Source organism: Toxorhynchites rutilus, chromosome 2, assembly GCF_029784135.1.
Source record: "Toxorhynchites rutilus septentrionalis strain SRP chromosome 2, ASM2978413v1, whole genome shotgun sequence".
NCBI lineage: Eukaryota > Metazoa > Arthropoda > Insecta > Diptera > Culicidae > Toxorhynchites > Toxorhynchites rutilus.
Genome location: NC_073745.1, coordinates 244,336,146 through 244,360,259, shown reverse-complemented (window position 1 = coordinate 244,360,259; position 24,114 = coordinate 244,336,146). Strand labels below are relative to the sequence as shown.

General features: G+C 37.1%; 1 protein-coding gene across 1 annotated transcript; it reads right to left on the bottom strand.

The window, feature by feature from the left end:
• Positions 1-2,148: 2,148 nt before the first annotated feature.
• On the bottom strand, positions 2,149-18,235 carry LOC129765475 (cuticle protein 7-like). The gene is made up of 4 exons (XM_055765836.1): positions 18,013-18,235; positions 10,432-10,528; positions 4,048-4,245; positions 2,149-2,691 (listed from the first exon to the last, which is right to left on the bottom strand). The coding sequence occupies exons 1-4, from the start codon at positions 18,109-18,111 to the stop codon at positions 2,582-2,584; spliced, it is 504 nt and encodes a 167-aa protein (XP_055621811.1). The 5' UTR covers positions 18,112-18,235; the 3' UTR covers positions 2,149-2,581.
• Positions 18,236-24,114: the final 5,879 nt, after the last annotated feature.

The following is a 24,114-nucleotide window of genomic DNA, read 5'->3' as shown; positions in this document are numbered from 1 at the left end:
GCAGCTTTTTCGGTGAAATAATATTCGTTTGAGTCATGAAGATTATTAATATTTCATTTCATTTCATTTTTGTGATGCGATGTAATGCCGATCTCAATAAGTCCTCGCATGATAATCGCTGCCTCCTCCTAATTAATGAACGATCACTGTATGGGAGACACTTTTTTCGTTGCTTTGATGAAATATTGCATGAAGTTTGAATGATGCATGAAATCTTGCATCAGACTACTTTAACATTTTGCTGATTTGTGACATAGAACGAATATTGCACGCAATTTTGTGTTACATACAACATTCATAGGAACGAAATTGGAAGAAAGAATGCTTCATACATGATTAAACTTCGCATCCGCTCGCAAAACATACCTCTTTTATTTGTTATATTGCTCACTTGTTTTATTATTTCTACTATTGTCGTCTTAAAATTGCCGTATAATGGTATATATTATAACATATATCGTAAGAACGATTCTGCGTAATATGCATTTGAAAACTCTTAATAAACTTTACATTTTTCGTAGAGTGACCCTCCTATATAGAAATCAAAGACGTAATCTTACTTCAAAACGAGTCTAACATTTTGCAATAAAGAACAAATCTATCACTTTTCGCGAAAATCTGAGAACCACTGTATCGGTTTGGCTTGGAATGGCTGAATACATTTTTTCGAAGTTCAACTTGAAAATTATCTTGAAAATCACCAAATCACTAAATTGAAATCTGTTTGCAACATATAAAAGCTATGACAGATGGCTTTCGATAAAAAGTTGAGATTCATACTGGCTAGTTTTCATATGCATTGGTCCAACTTGTTCCGTAGAGCGGGGTAAGTTGAAAATATTACGTAAACCACTCATAATGGGAGGAGGGGATGACTTGTGCAAACTTGTCTAGAAATAAATCCAAATAAGTCTAAACTTTTTTATGCGAATGACCATTTGTTACTCGTTATGGAGGGGGGAGGGAGTCTAAAATAGTAAACAAATTGTGTTACGTAATATTTGAACGACCCCTAGTTGCAAAATCAACAAATTTGACTTGTCTCTGAGAAATGAAATAGGAATGATTCTTATTTTTTGAAATTTATCATCATCCATTTATACAGCAATCGCGCCGACCAATAAGGTTTTGCAGTTGCAGAAAGGTGCCGATTTTCATTGCTGTTTCAACTTACCCCAGGGTTGAAAAAAAATGTGATCAGTTGAAATGATCAGAGCAATACGGAAAAAGATTTTTCAGTTTAGTTTTCAAAACCACTACACTTGATTATCCCTATTTGATTACCTAACGTGCAATTCTGGTGATAATTTTGAAAAAATACAGTATTTTCAGACCGATTGAATCAGCGCACAAAAATGTTTGTTTTGATTGCACGAACGAGGAAAAGTAAGCAAAGGCACGGATTGCGTTAAGTCATTTCGTATATAGATTCGAGTGTCAACACACAATTTGTTATTGCTTAACCTAACATTGATTTTATTCGCGGGACTAGGAAACATCTTCTTCTTCTTCAATGGCACTAACGTTCCTAGGGGAACTTCGCCGTCTCAACGTAGTATTACTTGCGTCATTTTTATTAGTACTTAGTTGAGATTTCTATGCCAAATAGCACGCCTTGAATGCATTCTGAGTGGCAAGTTCTAGAATACGCGTGATCACAGTGCAAGTCGGAGGAAATTTCTTTGACGAAAAATTCCCCCGACCAGAACGGGAATCGAACCCGAACACCCGGCATGTTAGTTATGACGCTAACCACTCGGCCAAGGGAGCACAGTGAAAGCACATGAAAGCACTGAATTAGTAAGCACCATTATACTTTTTAATAGTGAAAACTGTTGCAATAAATTTGTTGTAGTTTAAAGCATTACGCTAACGAGAGCAGTGCGTTATCTCATCCGTTCCTGAACATTACATTTACAAAAACTTCAAGCAAGTTGGGTGGACGAATAGAAAAGGAATGTCTTTTCAATTCTAAGAACAAAAATTTGGAAACGCGCTGGATTAAATGAATAGATCTAAAAGATAATTATGTCGAGAAATTTGTTAAAAATTGCAAATAGATGTGTTTTATTGTCAATACAGGAGTTTTTTGCATGTGCAGTGCATTTGACTTGTGATATCTTAAATAAACAATGTTTCTATACTATGTTATGTTCCACAACGTATATTTATCGCATCTTTCTATTATTATTTGAATTTAAACTAAATATAATTTCAAAATATTAAGTTGTTAAGGTAGCTTGACAAATTTAACATACAAAAATATAATATACTACTAGAGTGGAAACAGAGCTCGATTGTAGATTGGATTAAAATGGATATTATTACTCAATTGGAAAATTTAACGATGTTGAGGAGAAACTAATTCGTTGTTTAGTATACACCTAACGAGTTTACAAACAATGTAAAGAGATCAGCTTGGGAAGAGGGAATATTTACATATATAGGGAAGAGGGGAAAAGTTGTTCGACTGCAAAACGCAAAAATCCTATTACTATTTAGAAACTCTAACTTTAAGATTCATGTATTTTTTGGAAACAAGTGGCTTACGAGAATCGCCCTTTTTCAGAACTGCTTCTCATTAGTAGTAGTGCCCATCATCGTAGTGGCCATAGTAACCATCATTGTAGTCACCATAATGGCTGTAAGCTGGCTGGTGCTCAGCGTAATGGGCGGTCTTGGAGACGTGCACTGTAAGTAGAGATACAAAATTGGATATCAGTTTCGCAAACAACAATTATGCATTCTATATTTTATGACATTAACTATTTAAATCCCTAAATTAAGTCGTTGAACCATCAGCATTATTTCCCACAACAACGCTCGTGCTTCCCCACGGGCCATGATCAAACACGGCATACATAGCTTCACTCAGACCGATTGATTGCCTCACAAGGCATCTTTAAGTTCTCAACAAACTATTAAGTGATTGAAAGATCAGCATCGACATGTTCTGACTCACGTTTTGCATCTAGAGATGCAACCATACATTTTTTTTTGCTTCCCAACAATCACACGACTTAGTAATAGTTTCCAGTTTGAAACTACATTCAAATGTGGATCGAATTCGTGTGCCGATAGCCATTCTCTCGAGGCCTCATGAAAGGGCAATTGTGTTGAAATTGTCCCTCGTGCGCTGACTGGAGGTGGGAGCTGGGAGCTTTCCCTTTGTCCTTGGGTTGAAGATTGTCAAATGGCGAGTGCTTGTTGGACGGGAAGTTATATTTGAATTGTGTCCATTACGTAGAACTAGGTGTGAATTCTCTATTTGACACATTTTCATTAAACATGATTTTTCTTCGACACTAAATTGAAAACGGGTTTCCTTGTACAGTTCACAAAACACCGAATATGTTTTCCACACCATAAATTTTAATTCTTCTTAAGCGAAAACAATATTCGAACTCTAATTTATACGAAGTAATGAATTCTGACACAGAAGATAATGGATGATTGTTTATGAAACTAGGTTTATGAAACAAAACCGAAATGATATTCGCTGTAATTCATTAAGATTCAGCAAAGGCATACAAATCGGCTATAAACATTTTCATTGTCTGCTATTTAAATACCCCATCAGTTTGATAACTCAATCAATTTGCTCATTCATATGTTAAGTAGTTATTCTTCTGACATTTGATGCCTTTATTCCGCGAACTAACCCAAATTAACCTAGTGACTCTGGATCTAAACCGCTAGATCGGAAAGTTGATTGCCAAACTCAACGCCACTTCAACCAATCTTAATTTGCATGGGAATGTAATTGAAAAACCACACACAGAACACATCATACATTTTAACTCTCGTTGGAGAATTTTTCCCAACGTTTTCTTCCAACACCATAACTGAAGCGTGTTTTGAACACAATAAAAACCATAATTATGCTTAATAGCTGTCTGTAAGAACCAGTTGCACCCTAGTTTTCTCCATGAGCAAAGTTTAACCATTAATTACCCTCGCATTTATTCACAACATTCATTGACGGGTTTCGCATCAAATACTCACAAATTTTCAGAAAGCAATTTCGTCCCTACAAATAATACTCACCCAGTGGTTCGTGCGTGTAGATAACCTTCTGCAGTGGGACCGTCTTGACAGCCGGAACAACATGTTTGACCACCGGGGCGGGTGCGGGGTGTATCAGTGGGGCGGTCTTCGAAACGACCGCGTTGAATCCGTTGATGGGATCAGCCGTGTAATCCACGGTACGTACGGAACCGTCCGGTTCAACCAGCGAGTATTGGCCTACGATTGGAAAAACAGAGAGAAACATGGAACAAAATCATGAAATTGTTGTCTAGCGTTCGGATACATTATTTCATGAACCATAACCTAGGTTAAGGCCGAAACCGCGCGCAACCTCGGCACCCCACAATCTAGCATGAATGAAGTGCGCAGTAGTAGCGGATCGGCCTGAATGAAACCACGATAGGAGAACTACAACGGTGGAGCAGCAATAAACTGTGAGTATTTTGTGTGTTTATTTCGCTGCTTGTTTTCTCTATAGGCTGTGGTACCATAATCATGCATACACACGAATGCGCTCTCGTGGGTGTGCCACAGCATCTGAGGACGCATCATCGGCTTTGGGTCAAATCGAGTTGCATACGATTGTTTTGAAAGATGCGCCATGAAACGTAATTATTTTATGTTTGCAATAAGACCTGGCTAGGAATAACATGAAGCAGTAATTGCCTAGTCTGCACTGCGGCCGACCGTGCTTCCAAGCAGATTTTACATAATGTCATTTGCAAATAGTAACAGCCACCGTAACGCGTGGTTGCACTATGCAGTGAACTCCGTCGGTCTTGGGACATGAATGATTGGATATAATAAGAGGGTGGTATTCGCACTCGCAGATTGTTTGGTACGTCAAAAGTTTTGAACACAATTCGCCTCATATTGTTGGTTATAACTCATTTGTAAGTAGACTAGGCTTGACTCAAAATCCCAAAATAGGGATTATAGAAAATAGATTCTTGACAACCGGAAGATTCATCTGGATAAAAAATGACTTACTGAATAGATAGTGCGTCGTGTCATATCTGTATATTGAATTTTTGCTGCTAGAAACAGTACACTTCAAGTCAGACCGACTGCGTTGGACAAAACATTTAGAACATTAGGTGTACAACTTGTTTCCAACCACAACAGCGGTAAATAGTGGTAAAAATAACAGATGATATTTGCCATACAATTCATCAATTTGAAATGGTGCATAGGAATAAAACGGAAAGATGTTGGAAGGTATTCCTTTGCTTTTGAAAAATTTCATAAAAAGCAAAGACGAGAGGAATCACTACTCCGCATTCATATTGACAGGAGCAAATACTTTGAACTGATGTTGTACTGACAAACACAAAAAAATACCGAAAGCCTCGGTGAGAACGTCGACAACCAATACGACAGCATAAATGTGCAATTATGTATTTGGAGTGACCAGCTTAGCTTAACTTTGGCCGATTACAACGATCATGGTAGATCCATTCCGAATGCCATTGAAGCGTTTGTGCTGAGCATTGAAGGACGAAAGCTGACTATACTCGACGCCATGCGGCGAAAGTGGTCAAGTCAAGACAGACTTGAAATGGAAGTTTTAAAGCACTTCGAAGTATTTTTTAAAATTAAAATAAATCATATATAAAATATAACAAAACATATTTCCAGAGTCTAAAATTATATATAATCGAGTCTGTATACAATCGGGTCCGATCTTAAAATTTAAAATATGAAAATAGAACAGTTGACAGAAAATGCTCAATCAGGAAGTATAAACGTCAAACATATAGGGCTCTTGCTACACATACATGCAGAGCATCTGTTGGGCAAACATCATTTTTTACATTCGTGGCAGAAGCGGATTCATTACCAATCGACGTTCTTGTAAATGATTTAAATATAGTTGCGATCTTTCTATAAGCGCGAAATATTTCATAGAACTAACATGAACTTTGTGAAACTATTTACCGAACAAGAGCTTTTGTGTAACGCATATTGCTTAACTTACTAGCACCTATTTCGCGATGTTCATTGAGCGACTTTCCCACTAGATTTGAATCGAAAAAATAACAGGATAGGATTATCAGAAAATCCGGACCTAGATTCAAGAAACAGAGGGCGAGCTCACGTTCGAATGCTTCCTTGTATTTTCCATGAATTAGCCAATTGATGGATTTTCTTCGTTTCCGATCAATCTATATATATATATATATATATAAAAATGGATTTCTGTCTGTCTGTCTGTCTGTCTAATTCTTATGGACTCGAAAACTACTGAACCGATCGACATGAAAATTGGTATATAGGAGTTTTTGGGGCCGGGGAAGGTTTTCGTGATAGTTTGAGACCCTTCCCCCCTCTCTGAGGGGGGGCTGCCATACAAATGAAACACAAATTTCTGCATTGCTCGAGAATTAATCAAGTAAATGAAACCAAATTAGGCATATGGAGATTTTAGGGTGCAATAAATGTTCCTATGGTGGTAAGACACTCCTCCCCCCTCTCTAAGGGGGAACTGCCATACAAATGAAACACAAATTTCTGCATTACTCGAGAATTAATCAAGAAAATGAAACCAAATCAGGCATATCTAGGTTTTAGGGTGCAATACATGATTCTATGGTGGTTAGATAATCCTTCCTCTCTCTTAGGGTGGGCTGTAATGCAAATGAAAAACAAATTTCTGCATAACTCGAAAACTAATCAAGCAAATGGAGCCAAATTTGGCATGTGAAGATTTAAGGGGACACGAAACGTTTCTATGATGAATAAACACTCCTCCCCTCTCTCTAAATGAAGAAGAGGGGAGGGGTATGTCTTCATTCTATCATATTTTCCGTATCAAACATTTATTCCATATAAAGAAACATGTTATTGGCAAGTGGTTAAAAAATCTTGAACGAGAATTATGTCTGAAAATAATCTGATATTATAATGATGAGTTTTGGTAGAAGTACTAGGATTTTTTTAGTGAAAGGTCAATTCAACGGGGTCGATTGGAAGATCAATCAATGAACAGTTCTGCGATTGGACTCATAAACATGCTCATAGTAAGAAAACGTGAATGTTTGAAGGTATCGATAACAAAAAAAAATATTTTGGGCGGAACGAAGTTTACCGGGTCAGCTAGTCTAATATAAATCCATTGAAACTTACTAGTATACCTTATACTTAACAGTAGACTCATCATTCTAATGGAGTCTCGTTTGCTAAATAATTCGCTTATGCTCACAAATTTTTTGGAGATCTTCTTGATTTCCACCTGGGAAGGAAGCTGTATGGTGACATTGTTTTCTTTGATTTGTCGAAGGCACATGATCGTGGCGTTTTCCAATCCACAAATCTCTCGAGTGTAAAGAACCAAAGGTAGTATGGGTCGCACAAAATTTCCTCGACGACAGATGGTTCAGAGTCGGGATTAGCGACTATCGCTCTGGATATTGGATTAAAAAAACAGTATCCGTCAAGGCTTATTGCTATCAAACTAGTTACCGTCGAAAAACGGTAACGTCGAAATCCCGCCTAGCTGTCACTGTCACTGCCTCTGACAGTAACCGGAAACAGGAAGAATGGAAGGAACAGATGGGAAGGAGGAGAAGAACAAAGAACGAGGAGGGGAGAGGAAGTTTAAAAGGAAAGCGGAAACGATTGGATCGGGCATTAAGGTCTAAGCTAGAAAGCGATATTGACGTGAATTGAGAAAAAGGAAAGTTTCTTGAGACAGTAAGCAGCTTTGGAGCGAAAGTACGCGAGGAGTGCCTGCCACAGACACTTGAGGGTGTCAGTGGTGTCATCGCGACACGATTTCTGTCCACCGATTTACGGTGCAGTGGACGCAAGACCATCGGGACCACCTTCCTAAGGGAAAGCAGTTTTCGCCATTCGGGAACACAATTCGTCCACGAAACGCGGCAGCATCATTCCGTGTTCTGGAGGAGTCAACTATCGTTGGGACCTAGCGAAGTAGCGACGGTGGTGGCCGTAAAACGCAGCTGGAGTTTGAGTCAAACCATGCGTTCCGCTTTCATCGAGAATAAGAGAAGGTACGATATCCCTCCCTCTCTTTCCCAAACCCCAATAACCATCGACGACGGAGCACAATAGCATTACCAACCCGAAAATAAAAATCGATTCAGTAAATTTAGTAAATTTATATTAATTTTTAATAAGACCAGTCCCTTCCACTCCGGTGGCGTTCAATTATCCGTCTTGATTACGCGAGTCTTAGTGTGAGTCCTCCCGAGATCGGAAGCCGACCCTGAGAAACGGTACAGGTGAGCTAGCTGGGCAAAGTACCGAGCAAAAGGTGACTTTCAAACTATTTCTGATCTTTCTGCAATCCCTTTTCGAAAATATTCCACCAAAAGTCATATTTTGGTTTTATGCAGACGATATCATCCAGGGGAAAAGATTTCTATTCTCTGCAAACTTCGCTGCAGAATAGACAAATGAAATAGGTTTTGCAATGTACATTAGGGTGCCAATGAATGTATGGGAAAAAATCGACCCTAAAATTTCAAAAAGTTATCGTAGAATTGGAGGCTTTACTCGATCAAGATCCGTCACAAACGCTACAAGAACTTGCAGATACACTTGGAGTAGGTCAGCATACCTTATCCGATCGTTTAAAAGCAATGGGAATAATGAATATTCACGGCCAGAAGGTTATGCTGTCTATTTGGTGGGACCAGCTGGGTGTGGTGTACTATAAGCTGCTAAAACCGAATGAAACCATTACGGAGGACCTCTACCGACGACAATTGATACGTTTGAGCCGTGCACTGATGGAAAAACGGTGACAATACGAGCAAAAACACTATAAAGTTATTTTGCAGCACGACAATACTCGGTCGCATGTCCCGAAACCAGTCGAACCATACTTGGAAACGCTGAAATGGGTGGTCCTATCCCACCCACCGTATTCTCTAGACATTGCTCCGTCCGAATACTACCTTTTTTCGATTGATGCAACATGGCCTGGTTGACCAGCACTTATCCAATTTTCAAATTGAAAAAAATAGATCGATTCATGGTTAGTCGACAAACCGGTCGATTATTTCCGCAAAGGGATCCGTGAATTGCCAGAAAGATGGGAAAAAGTTGTGACTAGCGATTGGGCAATACTTTGAATAATACATTTGTAAACATTTTTGCAGAATAAAGCATTAATTTTTGAAAAAAAAACGAAGAAACTTACCGGTACTCCAATTAGTTACTCATTTAAAAAAAACAAGCCACTACTGTTATTTCCAATATCACTGCACCAACCTGAGAATCATTGAAGTTGTGCAAAGTGACACAAATCTCATTTTCAGTAGAAAATAACTTCTTGTCTCCTAAGGAACACAGTAAACAGTTTGCGAAAAAAACTGAAAGCATGAAATGATTCAGGTTTTTCTTATTTATATTCTGATGTGACGTAAACGTTAATTCTGTAAAACTGAAGTATCCGAAGCATGTCAAACTCTCAATTTTCACATTTTTGTCTCTGTGCGCAAATTTCGATCAGCAATTGGAACTTCAGTAAATTGTAAATTGTACATTTCAACAATGAAATACGAAAAAACCAAATTATCAGACTTTTATCTCCCTTTACACAACTTTGAAGCGGAGCGTAAAACAGGCTTAGAAAATTTCATGACCATTATGAAATATTTTTGATAGAACGTCTAATTATTTCATTAGTGGAAGACACAGTCTGATGGCACGAAGGAAACAAAACACCTTCATCCAATAAAACAACCATAAAACTCGGTGAAGATATGGCTCGATACCAACGCGCGGTCTGTTCAAATGCGGTAACCGGAGATTATCCCAGCGTGAATGCAAGTAGGTATGCAAATCGAGTGTAACTAGCCGCATTATGCGGTCCCACCAGTCGAAGCTGTTTCCTATCCGCAAACCATCGGCTGCGAAAATGACAACAAACGCATTTTTTTGCGCTCACCAAGGGCGCCATGTGGTTGCAACCCAAACAATGTGCCACCGTTACCACGCTACGCCACTCCGAATGGTGCCTACACAGCAAAAGATCAGGTGGCTGATAGGGAAACTTCTTCTCACTCGCCTGGCACCGCGAAACATGATGGTGCGAATAATGATAGCTTACGAGGCGGTCCTTCATTTTCTACACCTTGTTAAGAATTGAAATAAATTGCCGTGCATTAGTGGCCGCCGTGAGAAAATGCAACCCCCCGTGGGGGGAGGCCTGCTGATTGCTGCAAATGATGCAGCTGAATGAATCGCAGGGAAGAGTTTTGCTGCTGCATTAGCGCTTGTGAATTATGGAAATGGAACAGTTTTGTATGTCGTTTTGTCGGCCGCCTACGAACAAATTAGTCGTCCACTGTTACGCAATATCAGTGCCAAGATTGCAGACGAACCGCGTTTCCGAGTTTGTGAGAAGAAGCTGGATGAAGCACAAGTACATACCTTTCACAACATCTCCATCACGTGTCTCGTGCTGAGACTTCACGTCACCGGTGCTGTGATCCGCGACTCCATAGTTGAACGCATACTTTGGGTGATCCTGAAAGATGAAATGAAAAAAAAAGTATTTTAGATTGTTAATCGATATGAATTGACGCATTCAAGTAACGGCCTCCGACAAGATTCAAGACGATTTGGTTGGGAATTCAATTTGTTATCAACATTGCGTTGTATAAGGATTTCCGCCATCCAAGCGTATAAACTGATTCACGTTTTGAGACAAAAGAATCGCAAATTAATTTAGTACGCGTTGTGAATTAATGAAGATGCCAATGGTGGAAGCGAACTAGATCTGTTCGTTGGAGGTCGTTACGCAAACGGATTGAATGATTGATCAAACAATACCCACGATATATGTTCCGAAATGGAGTGAATTGGGAGAGTTGTCAAATTAAAGATTGAAAATTATGGCAAAAGTATTCTTACACCGTGATATTTATGTTTTATTAATTTGTTTGTATTTGTTATGTTCATTCGAATGAATTCAAAACGTGAGAACCGGTCTGTTGTTTATTGTCGCTGTTTCTATATACTATCTACTTTGTCTACATAACCTTTTCCGACGTCATTTTAAGTGGCACGACAATTGAAATTGAAATTGAATCAAAGCACTTAATATACGTTATTAAGAGTTCGTGTAGCAGAAATGCTGCACGTCCGCTCACTGAACAAACGACCGTGTGTCTGAGTCTTAGGACTCACAATCGATCTTTGTGTATCCGCAGTTTAAAAAAATCGTTTTTCATTGCTCTGTAATGATCACTATTAATGGTAACGTTCTGGTTGATATAATTTTTAAACAAAAAACGAACCAATGGTTCAGCCGACCCATACAGCGCACCATAAAGTGATTTTTTTCAGAATACAACGATGTTTCGAAAATTGCAAGAGAATTTCATGCACTCAAAATGCGGCAATTCTGCTTATTATAGTTTTCGCTTGAAGGGTGGAAGATCATTATTTGGTCAACTTCAATTAAACGTATTTCTTTTGAGTGTGCATATGGAAAATCCAAACACCCCCAATTTTGTAGGTTTAACCCGTGGAATTATTCTTTTATATTGGTTCTCGCATTTCACGTTCAGTTCTCAAAATGGCGTTGGCTCACCAATCCAAGCTTTTCAAATGCGAGTTTGCAACATTGTTCAATGTGGCCAAATCAACTGTAACGGATGTGATTAAGATGATCCGAAAAGGAACATTTTCTGCCAGGAAGCCTAAATCGGAGGGAAATCGAAAACCGAAAGCCGAGAGACGACGGAAAAAGGGCCAGCATTATCAAGTAGAACCCCAAATCCCCGATACTTCAGGTACAAGTTGGGAGTTTCGCACACAGCAGAGCAGCAAGCCAAGTAACGCGCCGGACTGTCACCATACTAGAAGGTCTCCGTATCGACCGAATCGCGACGACAGGCAGCACACGACGGGCAAATAATGATCTCGGAAGCAGTATATGGAACTGATTACGAAATTCTATTGTATCGTTATAGTCGACGAAATATACGTAAATTAGGACTGAACTGCTTCCAGGACAGAAGCTTTACACGACTACGGCTTCAAGACTATGACCATGACCATAACAAGACCAAGGCGCGTAGAAGTATATCCTAAGGTGGGCCAACTTGCTAAAACCTCTCTTCAGCCATCTTGGAAGTCTACTGTGTTTTGTTTGTAAACAAAACACAATACGCTTGTGCCCAAGCTCGCTCGTGATCAGTCTGTTTCTTTCACACTTCAAGGAAAAAATTCCCCTTCTGCTTTCTTCCGTACTGTTTTCATATACCGCTCCCCTAACCAACTTAGTGACGAAACGGCCTCACCTAGTACCATAGACCCGTCTTGAACAAGACTATCCTAATTTTCAAAAAAAAAAACTAGAGATGGGTCATATCTGGGATATAACCGCAAGGTAGACGTAGGACTACCGATGGCTCTGTAATCATTTGTTTGAAATTGCATCTGAATCAATTCTCAATGAATGAATGAATAAATGTTTCTAAAGATTGCTGAAAGTTTTCTTTGTTAGTGGGTGAGTGGATGGGTATTCTATTTTGTTCTCGTGAGAATAATACACGAGAGTTTTCTTGATCACTCCCCGCGGAAGCAGAATAGAAACTGATACTCTTGGATGCGATTACATCACTGAAACCGAACGCGCAAATCTTCCTTCGCTCGACCGCAATTACAAGCAAACATTTCTTCATGAGCATTCCATGCGAAAGCTAAACATAAACTGATGCCCTTGAATACGATTGCATCACGGGAACCGCAAATATTCCTTTGAACTCACACCCCGGTACAGAAATGAAAGACGTAGTCCTACGGGGGAGGGGGGGGGGTGTTGTTATATCTATGATATAACCGCAACGTTGACGTGGGATCACAATTGTCTTAGTAAGCATTTGTATTGTATTGATTGAATTATCGAGCGAATGATACAATTTTCGAATTCAATTGAATTCAACATATTTGCTTTGTAAGTAAGAAGTTTGAACAGTTGCCTTGTAAGATCAATTCATGCATTGTAATAGATTATAGTTTTCGTTACAAGTAAATTTTATGACCGTCCTTTTACGTTTGATATGATGCCTAGTACTACCAAAATATGTGAACAGAAGAATTGTCAAACGATCATTGTATTTTACATTTCCCTCATAAGTTATTGCATCTCTCATGTTTTAGTTCTCGAACCGCGAAAGTTTATTCACCTCTAGTACATGAAATAACGATTTTCCCAGGTTTCTCAGTTTCGAAGTACGTTTTAGGGAAACATATCCTGGTCTGCACAAAGTCAAGCTTGCATATATTTACAATGCGTATTCCCCCAGGAATCTTTGTTTTGAAGTCCGTGTTAGGGAAACACAGCTCGGTGAGAACAAAAAAAAAACCCCTACTTGCATGTATATTTGCAAAGCGGATTCCCACAGGTACATTAATTTTCAAGTCTGTGTTAGGGAAACTGTAAATACGGCCAATCAAAACTAGGCAGTTAGGACGTTTAAATAACGCTTGACATTTTACAGTTATTTAACTGTTCATCTCATGGAAAATGACAGTTTATTAACTGTGGTAGACGCGTATAAATATTTCCTATAAATTGATGCAAACATCTTTCCGATCTATTAAGAAATGTTCGAGTTTCATCTTTCCTGCATGTTCTGTGATTAGGTTTCCATTTCACCCCCATATACTCCGGTTAGACGTAGTCCCACGTTAAAATATTTGATTTGGCCGACCATCTGCGACTGGAAGTGCAAAATTTTCATCGCCATCGCCATTAGTTTGTGGGCGAGGAATGCGTGTATATGTACGAATGCGTATGTATACGTGTGAGTATCATCATTCTTTGCAATCCTCGTGCCTACAAATGTGTGGAATCGAAAATTACGGATCTTTCATTCTGAGGGTACGTATAGCATTTTGTACTTCAGGTACAATTTGCTCTATTTTAACCCTTTCGTCACCTCGTCACACAGATATGGGTGACACTTTCCTCGTTCAAATTGAATAGGGTTTTGAGAAGGAATTTGATAGAATAGGCACCTAAATGTAAATATAGACGAATGTCATGCCAACTCGTCTTAGGAGTGGGCAGCATCATCTCAGATAGTAGTGAAACGTTGTGGGTGTAAAGACATGGGTCATTTAAGCAACTTTGCATACTTGAAATATTTTAAAACAGAATTAGACTACTTTTCGGAAAAAGACAATTTTCTTTACTTATTTTTTTACAAAAAAATTCAACTTGAAAACTATGATACCTTCAAATTCTTGTCAAAAGATGAAATGTAGGAAATTGCTTAATTCACACAAAAATACCAAATATCATGTCAAGAAAATGTCAAACGTGAGCATTTACACACAAAAATGTAACGAGCAAAATATATTTTTTCAGGAGTCTTCATACAAAAATGACTTATTAGGCTGTCAAAAAAGTCCTGCAGTATTTCCGCGAGGTGTCGTTGTAAGCGCGTAGTTCTAGTTGTATTCATTGTATCGAGTCATACTATAGCTTGTTGGAAAGGTATTTTTGCGGGCTATAATATAGTCCTTGACAGTGTTTTGTTTGGTTAAGACGTTCGTGAGTTATAGTGTCGTAAATATGGAGCAAAATGAAGAGAAAATCCGACATATTTTACAGTACTACTATGACAAAGGCAAAAATGCATCTCAAGTTGCCAATAAAATTTGTGCAGTTTATGGACCCGATACAGTTTCCATTTCCACCGCACAACGATGGTTTCAACGTTTTCGTTCTGGTGTAGAGGTCGTCGAAGATGCGCCACGCTCCGGAAGGCCTGTCGTCGAAAATTGCGACAAAATCGCTGAATTAGCCGAGAAAGACCGGCATAGTAGCAGCCGTAGCATCGGCCAAGAGCTGGGGATAAGTCATCAAACCGTTATTAACCATTTGAAGAAGCTTGGATTCACAAAGAAGCTCGATGTATGGGTGCCACACACGTTGACGCAAAAAACCATCTTTGACCGTATCGACGCATGTGAATCGCTGCTGAATCGCAACAAAATCGACCCGTTTCTGAAGCGGATGGTGACTGGCGATGAAAAGTGGGTCACTTACGACAACGTGAAGAGCAAACGGTTGTGGTCGAAGCCCGCTGAAGCGGCTCAGACGGTGGCCAAGCCCTCATTAACGGCCAGGAAGGTTCTGCTGTGTGTTTGGTGGGAATGTCAAGGAATAATCTATTATGAGCTGCTTCCCTATGGCCAAACGCTCAATTCGGACCTGTTCTGCCAACAACTGGACCGCTTGAAGGTAGCACTCATGAAGAAGAGGCCATCTTTGATAAACAGAGGCCGCATGTCTTCCATCAGGACAACGCCAGGCCACACACTTCTTTGGTGACGCGCCAGAAGCTCCGGGAGCTCGGATGGGAGGTTCTTTTGCATCCGCCGTATAGTCCGGACCTTGCACCAAGTGACTACCACCTGTTTTTGTCCATGGCGAATGAGCTAGGTAGTCAGAAGTTAGCCACAAAAGAGGCCTGTGAAAATTGGCTATCCGAGTTTTTTGCCAATAAGGAAGCGAGCTTCTATAACAGGGGTATTATGAAGTTGGCATCTCGTTGGGAACAAGTCATCGAACAAAACGGCGCATATTTGACTTAAAACAGATGATTGTAACTAATTTTATGAACAAATGAAAATTCAAAAAAAATACCACAGGACTTTTTTGACAGCCTAATATATTCCAAAAACTTATATTGTCTTCGACAAAAGTTTATATTTAACAAGATCTAAAACTTTGTCGAATACACTATATCGCTATCTTGACTTTAAACAAAATTAGGATTTTGTGTATTTTTCAAAGAAAATATTAAAAAGTTGTTGTTAAAAAAACCTTTTCCCTGTAAAAGTGTCCATCTTCCGATGTATGCACGACTTATTGGAAATTTTAATGGCTATTCATATGTATATATATTTAATATTAATAATATTAATAATTTAAAAAAATACGTTTTTGAGAAAAATGAATCTTAATTTTTAAAACAACTTTTTTCTTCAGCGAAATTTTTTCCAAAAAAATATTTGGTATTTTTTTGTAAAAAATTAAGAAAAAAAATTGTCTTTTTCCAAAAAGTAGTCTAATTATTTTTTAAATGTTTCAAGTATGTAAAGTTGCTTAAATGACAAATGCCTTTACACCCACAACGTTTCAATCTGAGATGGTGCTGCCGACGGCCAGTCGAGTTGGCATGAAATTCGTCTATAGGATATGAAAAAAAATAATAAAATCATAACCATAATATTATACTGTTTATACTATACTTTTTATTAATTTGTAGCACGGATGGTTTGTACTGCAGTTTTTTGCAAAACCCATATAATATGACTTTGGCATGTGTTATTGTTATCAATTCGTCTTCAATTGAAAACATACATTGCTAGATCATGTAAAAGTTATCTACAGTTTGATCTTCATTTAATCATTTATTAGCAAGTTGGGCCCTGCAAGAAACTCAAAACGTCGCGCTGGGCGACGAATGTGGTAATCCATATTTTGGTAGATCGGCTAATAAAACGGCTAAACGTATCAATATGAAATGTTTACAGGTGTTTTGGGGATACAATAGGCTAAAAATTAGCCTTCTAACATTACAATTTACTGCAATATTTGCAAAATTAAAAATTATTTCCTGAAACACTACAAAAAAAAAGATATACAACATGTCATGCCAAATCCACTTGAAAATCAACAAACTTAACCCATTGAACGAAATTTATTTCCAGTCAGCACTGCTCTGGCAGATGATTTAATTTTCTTAGTTTGAAGAGGAGGGATCGGTATAGAAACTTACGGTTATGTTGCTCAAATCTATATGTCTTGCAGATGTTGCCTCATAACAAGCATAAAACCTGAATAATTTCTGACGAGTTCAGCTTGTCCTTGTCAGTTTGTTCAGGAAAGTTTCTGACGAACTGTTCTCGTCATTTTCGTTCAATAGGTTGAAGACGACCATCAACAGCATCGTAGGTTCTTGGAATGGGCCTTGGAAAATTGAAAAACAGAAATGTAGTAGCTGATTTTTGTAACAAATCTGTGTGTTCGCATGACCCCCATTTTCATACGTCAACAAGTAAAATTTCAGTAACTAGGGCTCCGAAAATCATTGGGAGATACAGTAAAAGCTAATGTGATTTCAACGAGTCATTGTTTGGTGCGGATCATGGAAAAAGGGGCGATTGGACCGTTCTCCTTTGACTTCGAAAGGTCGCTCATGATCTGCGATTTATCATCAAATTTCTTTCCTTAGGGCTATGTCGAAACCCAACAAAATTCCCCATCAGTGTCACGTTTGAGTGATAGTCATGTTTAGCTCTATGCTCAATAATTCTTGAGTTACATGTCCTCACAACTTCTAATCAACCCTTGTTCACGCAAATGAAGAGAAATTATTAAGCTATAACCAATATTGTTCGTTAAATGTTGTTTTAAATCAACTAGAAAACGTATATACAATTACAAGGTGTGACAGGAACTTTATTCAACCATATTTTGATTTGTTCAGCTCTACTTAGATTGCACTTTCAAAGAAGATAATGTTTAGCTGACTTCATTGTTCTACCAAATTACCAAATTTCTATATATAGAAATGTACAAGGAAGTTTCAGTTTACAGTTAAATCTGTTTTTATGAGGTCTTTTTTGTACGTTTTTCCAATTAGATTTTTTGTGTGATTTTATTATTTGTACGATTCAATTTCCGATATAATAGTAATATCCCATTAAAATTCTCGCACAATGGAAAAACACAAAACAGCATCGCACAAAAACTATTTTGACTACACATAGAGATTTTATAAATGCTGAGTAGGTGTCGGAAGTGCGTTTCAAAATGTCGTATACTTTATCTTCTATCTATCTTCTATTCAATCACTTCACTGGCCCACTGAATTGTTATGAACAATGTTATCAGTTCACACTAGGAAAATCAATCAAATCGACAATAGACGAAGGAAAATTTGCATTAATCACGACACAAAAGTAATCACAAATGACGCTCACATAATAATCCACAGCATATCCTGGCCGGGCGAGTGCACTGGATCCAAACAGGGCCACGGCAACCACCAAAGTAGCAGCGATACAACTTCCAGACACCATTTTTTTGCTTCTATTGCTTCAGAACGTTTAATCCTTTCCAGAAATAATTTCGATCGTCTAACACAAATCCTCGTTCTCGATCACCCACAAAACTCTGGAGACACAACAGCACTGGAACTTGTTCGAACGGATACTGTACGGTTGACGGATGGCAGATTTGGTTTTATAAGCATTAGACCTCCTTCTACCCGAGCGCTTTTTTCTTCGGGGTGCCGCTATTCATTTCACTGCAGCACCGCACATCGTGTGGTTACCCACCGACCGGACGAAGTTGAGGGGGTTAAGATATAATCCAACACAACTCCAGCAGCAGCAGCAGCAGCGTGATCGCGGATTTTTCCTCGGCTGCGCGGCGCGCTCTGTTGTTGCTCTTCGCACGTGCTCTCGGAAACATGCTAAATGCCAGCTGGACCAGACGGAGACTTCAACGGCGGTGAGAACTTTCGATGATGAGCAGCTTCTGACAGGATGTTTCATTCAGTGATGTGATTGTGTTATTCAGGACATTTCTGTTTGATTCTGAATGATTGTGATTCAATGATTGTTTTCCTTTCCACCTTCATTCGGATATTTCTGAGGATCTGAGTTTTTGTAGAACCGAAATGAACTCAAAAAATTCATGGAAATTTTGAAGTTTTTTTTTGCCAACTTTAAGATACTATCTAACAGATTAACCATTTTAATCGGTATAATTTTGTGGCAATATTTAATCCTCTACACTGTTGATGAAAAACAATACTTTGAGATATTCTCTGAACTACAATGTAATGGTACAAGTTGTTGGTGTTTGTAAACCGATTTGGTAGAAACATTCATTCAAAAGGTCATTTCTTGAATTTTGTCATGTTGGGAAAGTGTGTGGCTCTGTTATATGATCAGAATAAAATAAGTAAACAAAAATTTAAGTTAAACGATTTCTTTGTGATTAAACATAATAAAAATACAGATAATGTACTAAAAGCTAGAAAATAATTAGGCAAGTAGCAGTTAGCAGTTATCATACCTCTAGTAGGTAGGATAACTGCTAACTGCTACTGCTAAAAGGGGTATGATAACTGCTAACTGCTACATACCGTTGGAGTAAGTCACTCCACCATCTTTATGTGATTGATCGTGATATCGGTAAATCATGTTGCTAAAATTGCAGATTTCGTTTACAAATTCAATTAATTTAAAAAACAAGAACCTGCTGTTCCTATCATATCTCAGAGTATTCTTCAGGAAAAAAGTACTATCATAGACTCGCAACAGATCAAGAGCACCTTTTCCAGACATTTCACAAGATTTCTTCCAAACCTTTTTGATTTTATCCGATAACAACTGAAACTACCGACGAATACGTTTTGACTATTATCGGAATTGTAAATTCTAACGCTACAAACAGAGCAACCTGGTGATTACGTCTAGCTATGCGGACAAATGTTCATTGGAACGATTGATTGTCCGCATAAATAGACGCAAGCGTTTTCCAAATGGAAAAAAATATGTTATAATCCGCAAAATCACCTAGGCCCTCTTTTTGTCGATAATATCCTTTAACTGGACAGATCATTTCATCGGAAATTTGCATGGTTATGCTTGTAGGCCAAAAAACAACAAAAATACGTTTTCCCAATACTAATAGTGTTGTCGATTACGTCTCCTATGCAATCATGGGCAGAATAGTATATTTTTCATCATTAGAAAAATAGTTGAAAAATCGAATATTTCTTAATGAGAAGGTAAAGAAGTCTAGCTTTTAGTACATTGTCTGTATTATTATTATGTTTAATCACAAAGAAATCGTTTAACTTAAGAATTTTTTTTATTTACATATTTTATTTTCTAGTTTTTAGGCATTATTTTGAATGATGTACTGTATTGTATTAATCAAATCATTTAATTTAATAACGACATTGAGGGGATTGTAAAAATACATGGTACTTTCCCCACAGACATTCAAATATACATACAAACAGGTCGAGCTGAATGAAACCATTTAAAAAAGTAATTGGTTATTTGGGGACTGCGGGCATCTTGAATTTGGATTTTTCATGATCTACTACGTTCTAATAGCACTTTCATTTGGTCGGGGTTCTGCCAAAACGAACCAAGCGCCAAAAACATTATTTTGAGATATTTCAATTTGAACTTTGGGCTCCCACTAATTGACTGTGTCGAATCAGATCTATCATTTTATCGCCCACGTGTTACAAACAGGGTGTCAATCATAACACTCCCTTTCATGCTGTAAGCACACATCTTCGTCAATTTCTGATTCAGAACCTTTAGAAATATGAAAAAAAAACAAAACTAAGTTTCTGCTAGACACGCAAAACTTCGTTTTCTTTTCAGCCAGAGCGAACCAAGTCCATGCTAGCCATTAACATAATATCATTACATTACACTTTAGTATTTTGTAACGGCTCTTGACTGATTGCATGAATGATATATATTCACTTTTGCTGTTGCTGGTTGAATGCAATTTGGTTTTTTTTTCAATCTGCTACACAGAATTTTTGTTTTGGAGCTATTGTTAATCATCCGAATGACATGGTCATTCTATAGTTGATAGATTATTATTTTCTGCATCCAATGGTGCAAGTAACTCAATTTTGAAAAAATGGCGCTTGGTTCGTTTTGGCAGAACCCCGACCATTTGATACCCATATTGATAGGGTATTGGAAAAGAAAATTACCGTTTCACCGTATTGTAGTCATTTTGGATTTAATTTTTTTATAAAGGCGGTGGTGGAGACCATTTGGATTTGCATTTTTCATAAATATCTGTATTCTACTATCCAAGCACTTTAATTTGATACTCAAATTGATGAGTTTTTGAAAAAAATATATCTTGCGCTATTTTGTGGTGGCAGCCATTTTGGATTTGCATTTTTCATAAATAAATGTGTTCTACTAATCAAGCTATTTTATTTGATACCCATATTAATGAAGTTTTGAAAAAAAAAAAAAAAAAAAAAAAAATATATATATATATATATATATATATATATATATATATATATATATGACGCCATTTTGTGGTGGCGGCCATTTTGGATTTGGATTTCTCATAAACAACTGTATTTTACTAGTCAAGCCCTTTCATTCAATACCCATATTGATGGGATTTTGGGAAAACCCCTATTGATGAAGTTTTGAAAAAATATAAAATCCGCCATTTTGTAGCGGCCGCCATCTTGGATTTTCAAGATCATGAAATACGCAGTTTCATAGTTACTGCAGAGATAAAGGTGTGTTCCAAATTAGAGATCAATCGGTCAACAGGAAGAGGGTCAAATTTCTATTAATGTGGGACAGCGCTACAGACATGTTACAAACATACAAACAGGGTAAACTAAATAAAAAGTCACGTAGGGGAAGTGGGGGGAATGTGGTCATCCTAAGGAACATGCCCATTTCCTGTGTCCGCATACCATTACAATTTCCGTTTTTCGAAGAATATTGTAGTTCAACTTATTGTTGTTCAAGATAGCAAGCATCTTTTATTATGAATATTGAAAATAGTATATTTTTCATCATTAGGAAAAAAGTTGAAAAATCGAACATTTTTTTAATGAGGAGTTACTCGTCACTGGCACATATCATGCTAGAAGGGATATATTTATGCGTTTGCGCTTGCGTTATGCGTTTTCTTGTCGAAATTTGTTTATATCATTATTGAAATAGTAGGTACATGTATGAAATGAGTTAGGCCTAGTAACCTAGAGTCGTAATTGAAATATTCCCAAACGTACAAAAACGTAGTGGGAAACACATAACGTTTTTCATAATGAGGCATAGTTTGGTTGGGGTGGCATTTTTCTCCTGGGTCAAAACCACAATAGGGACCCCTTTAAGAGCAGAAGGTGATAAGGTATACCAGCTAGAACATTGAACATTGTCAGTAGTAATCCACCAATGACCCCCAAACAACAGAGTAATATCTATGCGAAATAATCGCTGAAATTGAACAAAATATCTGATCAGCTCTCCTAGAATATGTGAACATGTGTTGAAAATATCAACTCAAAAAAACTAAATTTCACTAGAAATCCCTTAAATTCAAAACGCATGAAACTACGACCGAATAGCTACCGAGAGAGTGATTTTTGTTTTTTATTTATATTTTGACATGCGACAGCTCCACTGAAGTACAGGGCGACTTAAAAGTCATGCAATTCTTCAAACATAAGGTGACTATCAATACGGAGTGTCAATATTCAATAGTTATACTACCAAACAAGCAGGTGACCACTTTACCCCCATCACCCCTATTCGGTAGTTTGATAAATGGGAAACATCAATTTCGAATTTTCGTATACCCTAATATATACCAATATACAATATACAATATATTGTTAATTTGTGATTCGTCAAGCGGAAGTAGTAGTAATGAAATTTGAAGCCTGGTTGCCTTCTGAATTTCCAAGTATTCAGTATTCAATCCTTCCTAGTTATACTTCGTTATTGAAGTTCTCTACAAATTTAATCAATTTTGCTATGGTCTATTGAAGAATTCAACAAGCACCAAGCAAATGGCGTACGCGACATCTCAAGTTCTACTGAACAGAATTATTTCCAATTTATATGAATACAATGAAAAACACATTTTTTTAAATTTCTCTGTTCTAAAAAATCCTGGAATGTGAAAAAAAGTTTTAAATATCATTTTTTCTTCAAACGGCCGACATTTTGTCAAAAAACATGTTTCTGATTTGTCCGAGATTCATGCGATGACGGTATCTTTACTGATTAAACAGTTGTTCCATTTTTATCGATTTTCGTTTTTTCGTGTACTACATGGCACAACTTTTTTTCGAACCCCCCCTAACTTCATCAACTTGTAACAATTTCAATTATGAATCTTTTTTCCCGTTCAATTTATTCTATTGTTTAAAGATAAATAAACATATAATGATATAATGGATAGTACAAATATTTTTTTTAATTTTTGGGAGTTCGAAAAAACGTCCGAAAGGGCCTGGCCGGGTAAGGGAGTGAAAAGTGCCCCCAAACAAAATCACTAGCTGTATGACAAATATTGTATAGGATATTAAATAAGAAATTTTGGCGGTTTTTTGAACCCCTATGTGGTTTAACATAGGATCTATAGTGAAAAACGTACTTTTTCGTTTATTTCACGCCATCCTCAAAAGCTTTGAGATAAAAATTTGGGAAACATACTGAATGTGCATTTCACTACGGTGTATCAAGAAAAGTTATAAAAAAAAAAAATCATCCAAAATAGAAGTACTGAAAAAAAATATTGAAACTAAGAATTTTTTTTTTTCTGGATTTAGAGATTCAGTACTACTCTAATTCATATTTAAATGTGTTCCTACGGCTTTTCTAGATATGGGTGATTTTTTTCAGATTGCAGTGTTACGCAGTACAAAAAAAATATTTCTTTTATATTTCGAAAGAATCTGGCTAGGTAAGGTAAAAATTTAGAAAAAAATTACGGCACATGTAGGAAAAAAGACACATACGAACGTATTTAAATAAAAATTAGAGCAGAGGTGGGTCTCAAAGTTATATTTTTTTCAAAATTTCGAAATGCCGGAAAATATACCAAATTTTTTTATACCGCGCATTTTTTTTATTATTAGATTTTTTAATGAAAAAAAATGTTTGAAGATATTTATCGATACACATTAGTAAGATGCACTTTCAGTATTTTTTTTCATTTTTTTCACGCCATTCCCAACAGGTTTGAAACAATAATATAAAAAAATACTGAAAGTACATCTTACTAATGTGTATCGATCAATATTTTGAAACAATTTTTTGATAAAAAAAATCAAATACTGAAAAAAAAATTTATATAAATTATTATTTTAATTTTAAATTAAATTCTATTTTTTATTTTGAGATTCAGTACTACTCTAGTTTGTATTCAAATTTCTTCCTACGTCTATTTTAAGTTGATGTGATTTTTTTTCAGAATTTTTAGAGTGATTTTGTGGTACAAAAAAAAATATATATATATATATATTTTCAGACATTTCGAAGTTTTGAAAA